The 6,458-nt window shown below is 38.9% G+C and overlaps 1 protein-coding gene across 1 annotated transcript; it reads left to right on the plus strand.

Annotated features, from left to right (window-relative positions):
• Positions 1 to 1,326: 1,326 nt before the first annotated feature.
• Positions 1,327 to 5,693, plus strand: LOC131245308 (ras-related protein RABA1f-like). The gene is made up of 2 exons (XM_058244670.1): positions 1,327 to 1,721; positions 4,856 to 5,693. Exons 1-2 carry the CDS (start codon positions 1,504 to 1,506, stop codon positions 5,286 to 5,288), a joined length of 651 nt encoding a protein of 216 aa, XP_058100653.1. The 5' UTR covers positions 1,327 to 1,503; the 3' UTR covers positions 5,289 to 5,693.
• The last annotated feature ends 765 nt before the right edge of the window (positions 5,694 to 6,458 follow it).

Consider the following 6,458-nt stretch of genomic DNA (forward strand, 5'->3'; position numbering starts at 1 on the left):
CCAGCGCGTGTAAAAAACTATGCATGTGAGCATTTATCTTTCTAACAGTGTTGTATGACCCAATCAAAACCCGCCAGTTGGATTACCATGGATTTCTCAGTTATTCTATCACGAGAAAAACCCCTTCTCGTTTGAGGTGGGGTTTGGATGCGGATGGACCTGGACGTTCCGAAATTATTTTTGCCTGTGGTAACTAATGTTCACAGCTATTTATCATTCTCTAGGGCCACCATCCAAAAATGGCTAGACAATCAGAAGCATCCATCATGTATGACCTATTTTGAATGTTCTATTATCCAATAAATACATTATAAAATGGCCAGTTAATGCTAACCGTCCATCCCATGGACGATTGATAGTCCTACCTGTAATAGCACTAATTGTAAGATTATAACCGTCCGATGTGAAACGCTGAAGGAGCACTGCTGTTTGCAGCAGCGCGTGCACCAAAACAGAAGAGCCCGACATGTGTCACGTGGCACGCATGTGAAAGACATAACCATTTATCAGGCGGGTCGAGAATCCCGTATTTTCACAGTGTGTACACAAATAAGAAAACATCATAAGTATTCAACCCATGTGTGGCCCACCAGACGTGACGATGACTCTAATTCTCAGCCTACAACATATTCACCAATGTCCCCCATTGATCCATTTGGTGTGGCTGTCTTGATTTATTAAATAGGCTGGATTTGGTATCAAGGATCTAACATGAGAAGAAAAATGTAATGGACGGGTCAGATGGAACTAATATATCAAGGTGGGCTACACACAGCTCGAACGTATGGACAGGTTGCGAGTCACCAAACTGCGGAGCCGCAATTCAAGGAAAGGCGCGGTTCATGTGAAATGCCCTTTATTGCCAACTCAGGATGTGATCTTTCCAGCTTGGGTTTTGAACTGTTTCCTGGACCGGAATCGTCGGCAACGCTTGTTTTACTCAGTGCGGAGAACACCCCAGTTCTCTGTGGTCCACCATGTTGTATATGTAAAATCCAGTCCGTCCATCAGCTTAGGAATATTACTTGGACCGTACATACCTAATGGGAGCAATGTAATAAAGCTCTCAGTTCAAACGGTGTGGCCCATCTGAGTTGTAGATCTATCTCGTTCTTCGACTTCTGTCCTAAAAATCGATGACAAAGCCTGATAGACGGAGTGGATTTTACATATACAGCATGGTGGGCCCCACAGACTTGGGTGTTTTACTCACTGCGTCAAACAGGTGTTACGGACGATTCGAAGTTCCTTTTCCTCTCTCTCTTTAACGGTAGTATTTAACCGAAAATCCCTCGCTCCAACGGTAGTATTTAATCGAAAACTTCTCCCTCCAACGGTAGTATTTAACTGAAAACCCATCATTCTCGCTCTCTCTCTCATTCACCGAAAAACTGATATTTGGAGCAACGAAACCAAACTCCTTAGAAGAGGAAGAAGAAGGTCCGCATTTTCCATCTCCGAAATCTCTCAGACTAAGGGAGAGAGAAGGAGACAGAGAGAGAGATGGCGTACAGAACCGACGACGATTACGATTATCTTTTTAAGGTGGTATTGATAGGCGATTCGGGCGTCGGGAAATCTAATCTCCTCTCACGATTCACCAGGAACGAGTTCAGCCTCGAATCAAAATCAACGATCGGCGTTGAATTTGCCACCCGCAGCATCCGAGTCGATGACAAGGTCGTCAAGGCCCAGATTTGGGACACCGCTGGCCAAGAAAGGTTCGATCCAACCTTCCATTTCCTCCAATTTTCCCCTTCTTTTCCGATCTTGCTACATCAGATCTCCTGTCATTTTTCTCCGGTCCGGTGTTCAATCGGTGCCCTCAAAATCACAGGCTTTAGGGATTTCAGATCGAGAAATTGTGATTGCTCGCAATGTTGATTAGAATCATAGATTAATAAGGTTTTGTTATCGATTTAAGTTTTCAAATGAGATCCCTCTGGATCTTTTGTTTTTAGAGAAGAAGATGTATTTAAGGATTCCATGGCTTGAAGATCTTCTAGCAAGGTTGAAGATTTCATTGGCTACGAAACGAAAGATGTGAAGAATTTGGGTTTTAGTTGAATCTGATGGGTTGTATAGCATTAGGTTTTTAGGGAAGAGAAGACTTCATAGGAAGGAAATGGCGGCATTGCGATGCATGTATTTGAAAATGCTGGTAGCAGTAGGAATTTTAATGTAAAAGATGGGCAGGTGGGATCATAACTATAAGGAGACTGATGAAGATTTTGGATGGAGAATTGGGTCTGAAGATATTCAACTCAAACTCAATTGAAGGCCACCAACATGCATACCGTCTTCTATTTGATCGTATCTATTTTGTGGGTGTGAAAGTCACCATTCGATATATTTTTCAAGCATTTGTGACATTGTACTTAGATAATTTCAGTCTAGTTTGGGAAGATTTGAGAAGTTAATAACGATTAATTGCAACAGATCCACCATTTTAGGAAAAAAAATATGTTTTCTTATTAAAAAACTGCTCCTTTTTCATGTGATCGAAAATGGACCAAAACAGAATGAGTTGGGGTGAGTCATACCAGTTTCGGTCTCAAGGTGAGTCGCACTAAAAAAAACCCCATGGATTCAATGGCCTAGGAAGGTTGAAAATCACGTGTAAAATCTATTATTTTCCTTTGGTGTGCATGTTGCATATGCAAGTGTGCACATGTGTGCATGGGTGTGTGAGTGCATGTGTGTTTTTATATGGTGTGGATGGATGGGCTGGTGAATGGGTGGAGGTCTTTGGACTTTTGGTTGGGAAAGTGGGTCATGGCTGTAGATTTTTGGTTTGTTGGTTGATAATTTCTAGGATTGGGTCTTTGGACTTTTGGTTGGGAAAGTGGGTCATGGCTGTAGATTTTTGGTTTGTTGGTTGATAATTTCTAGGATTGGAGATGGAACCACAGCCTGGTTTTTGGTAAAACTTTCACACAATAAGGAGTTTCTTGAATAGATTTCATGATTAATCCATCAGCCTGTTGTTAGGGATAGCATGGTGGTGCATATTTACTTGGGGAATTGCATGCGCTACGACTCTCTCTTTGTGGGAACATGCTATTGGATTTGGTTTTCGGAGATTCTTTTCCATTTAGGCACTTTTTTTTTCTTTTTTTCTTTTTTCTTTTTTTTTTTTAAATGTTCAATTCATGCACTTTTGTGGAACATGCTACTAAATTTATGTGCATGTTGGTTTTAATAATGCTAACATTGATTTTATTTATTTTTTTTTGCGGAAAATTATTGATGAGTAAGACATGTTATCAATTGAGGTTATTTTCGAGAAAATGAAACTTAGGGGTTGTTTGTGTGGCTATAAAATCTTTTAGTTGTATAAGGGTTTATAGGTAAATACATTATAAGAGTTGTTTGGATGACTGAAATTGCCTGCAAACCTTTCACAGGCTGTTAACACTTTACAGGTTACAGGAGCTTTTAAAATTTTGGTTTCGTTGTATTTCAGATTATAGGTAATTTGATTACAGACCAACCAGATTTGTTTGTTTGTTTGTTTGTTTTTTATTTTATTTTATTGTAAATTCTTCAAGAGAGGCTTTTGCCGCTAGCAGCAGTCTTCTCCATCCTCTCCAATGTCTCTGTGTGTGTGCGCGCGCACGCAGGGAGCGGCTACCTGTAAACACTTTACATCTTAAAGCCAAACAGGACAGCTTCAGGTGTAAAGTGTTTACAATTTAAAATTTTATAGGCATCCAAAATGACCCTTTAATCACTTCCAATTATGTGATTAGATATATTAATAATCAATAGTAAGGTCTTTTCCAAATAGTGCCTTCGCAATAAAACCAAATTACTTAATACCTTTCACTATCATGTATACATAAAATTGTAAGGAAATGACAATATTGATAAAAGAATGATTCCTGCTGATTCTTTAACATTCTTTCCAAGATGAGATGCATGATTACTTCACTGGAAGCATGCCTGAGAGATGCATTCCTTTTTCTTCATTGGCCTTTGCACATGAATGTAACCTTTTCAGCTAATTGACCGTCGAAATGCTTTATGATATGCTTTGACCTTTTCTCTTACAAATGACAATGGCACTCGTATGTTTTAATCTCTCAAGATAAACAAGTGAAGCTGATTTTATATGCAATTAAACTTGAGGATCTTTTGCTATTTGTTTTAGCGGCTTGTATCCTTTGGTATTTGTTTTACTGGCTTTGTATTCTGTTTCTGACTTGGTTTCAAAACAATGTTTTTTTTTTTTTGGTGGATAGGTCAGTAATGTGTACTCCGTTTTTTTTTTATTCCTCTAAAAATAAAATAAAATAAAAATGCATATTCCGTTTTTCTGTCTTTTTTTAGTCTTCCTTTAAATAATAAAGCATTCTGCATTGTAAAGATTTATGTGTTCACAAAATTAAAATCATTGCTATCAAGTCAAAGAACTGCTCTGATTATGGCCATTTTACACATGTTCATCTAGTCAAGATCATAATATTGTCTATATTCCTTCTCAACCTATCTTGTTTTGTAATTCTCTAAACCATAGCTTTCATACATGACCTCATTCTTCTGCTTCTAGTCTTTCATTCAGATTCAACAAAAAGTAGTTCCCTGCACTTTTCAATTTTTATCATCCATTGTTTCTCCACTTTTTTCATCTATATAAGCTAAGGCAAATATAAGGTGCAGTTCTTAATTGGATTACGTGATTAACTTGTTGAGATCATCCACCATATCTGATCCCGTATTTGGGCTTTTTAAAGCTGAAAGTATGGGCCCCTCAAAGTTCATTGAATGTTACTATGTTCAACTGAAATTGTAGTTCCTTGGTTTGTATTATTGTGAAAATAATTTATTTAATGTGTTTGTTTGTTTTATAAAGATACCGTGCAATTACAAGTGCATACTATCGAGGAGCTGTGGGTGCTCTGCTAGTCTATGACGTAACCCGCCATGTCACCTTTGAGAATGTAGAGAGATGGTTGAAGGAGCTTAGAGACCACACAGACTCCAACATTGTCATCATGCTTGTGGGGAACAAGGCAGATCTGCGCCATCTACGAGCCGTTTCCATCGAGGATGCAAAAGGCTTTGCTGAGAGAGAAAACACCTTCTTTATGGAGACGTCTGCCCTTGAATCTATGAATGTGGAGAACGCCTTCACAGAAGTCCTCACCCAGATCTACCGTGTTGTCAGCAGGAAAGCTCTTGATGTTGGGGATGATCCAACAACCTTGCCCAAGGGACAGACTATCAATGTTGGCTCCAGGGATGATGTATCAGCCGTGAAGAAAGTCGGTTGTTGCTCTTCTTAGTGTATGCAGAAGGGAATGAGCATTGCAAGGTGACATTACGATGTCTGCTTCTGCCCTATGGAATTCCCTATTTCATGCGGATTTTGGCCCATTCATACCAATGTTTGGCGTGACACACATTGAGTGTTTCTCTCACACAAAAATCAACTGTAATCCCATGCATCAAGATTTCTAAATGTCTTATGGTTTCCGAAGATTGGAATCTAAATTGCAGTGATGTTTGTCATTCTCTTTTGCATTTGATGCAAACATACCGTTGTGTTACTTAATGTCGATTCTTTGAATCAACGTATTTATTGCTTCAAATCTTACTACAACATCCTTTTATGTTTGCTTTCTTTGGATTACCTTGTATTTGGACATTTTTCTCATGTATCTGATTTAATGAACTTGGTTCTTTTATCATGAGGTCACAGTATTCATGTCTTCTACTACATGAGTAATAGACATGTAGTGGATGTATTAAGTATATTTTTGTTCTTTTGATTAGTTGCGTTTTGCCTTTGCTCCAAATCAAAGAACGCGTTTTGATGTAAAACATGTAGAAATCCTGCGTTTGTAGTATTGTGATGTTGAAGATGGCCGAACCATCAAGACATCTCAACCCTAAAGCTCCTCCAGTATAATAAATATTAATTGTTTTACTTCTCTAGCAACACTAGACTGGCATTTGAATTTAACAAACTAGGATGGTTGGCTAGGGAACCTTTTTAAAAGAGAAAACAAGTGTTGTGAGCTTTTGATCCAGGGGAGCAAATAGAGAAATAACATTTTGGTTTTGAGGGAATCTGTGACTGGACAATCAACTGATAGGGAAGTTGGAACAGAGCAGATATTCATATCTTCCTTACCACCTTTAGAACTGAGATACTTGGCCTTCTAAACCACCTGGCGTGTGCTTAAATACCCAACTTGATGATTTTCTAGATCCCATCTGGCAGGTTGATGTCTGTTGGATTTTGGACAAGTCGTTGATATTTCGCCATTGATATAGATGAACACCTAGAATGTTTTCTTTGTTAGCGCTTCAACCAGGATTGGTTTCAAAGCTGTAGCTGAATTGATGGTGCTTCCGCCACATGCTTGGTCTCGAGCTTTCTGACCACAAATGGGTTAGAAGGGTAAAAAACCTTTCTTAACCCAAAAGGGATCATATCACCCTGCAGACAT

This window comes from Magnolia sinica, chromosome 5, assembly GCF_029962835.1.
Source record: "Magnolia sinica isolate HGM2019 chromosome 5, MsV1, whole genome shotgun sequence".
NCBI classification, from domain to species: domain Eukaryota; kingdom Viridiplantae; phylum Streptophyta; class Magnoliopsida; order Magnoliales; family Magnoliaceae; genus Magnolia; species Magnolia sinica.

Excerpts from the sequence above, each read along its gene's own strand:
- LOC131245308 (XM_058244670.1), top strand. The coding sequence starts at position 1,504 with ATGGCGTACAGAACCGACGACGATTACGATTATCTTTTTAAGGTGGTA. Across the intron at positions 1,722-4,855 it reads GACACCGCTGGCCAAGAAAG|ATACCGTGCAATTACAAGTG; the intron begins GTTCGATCCAAC and ends TGTTTTATAAAG.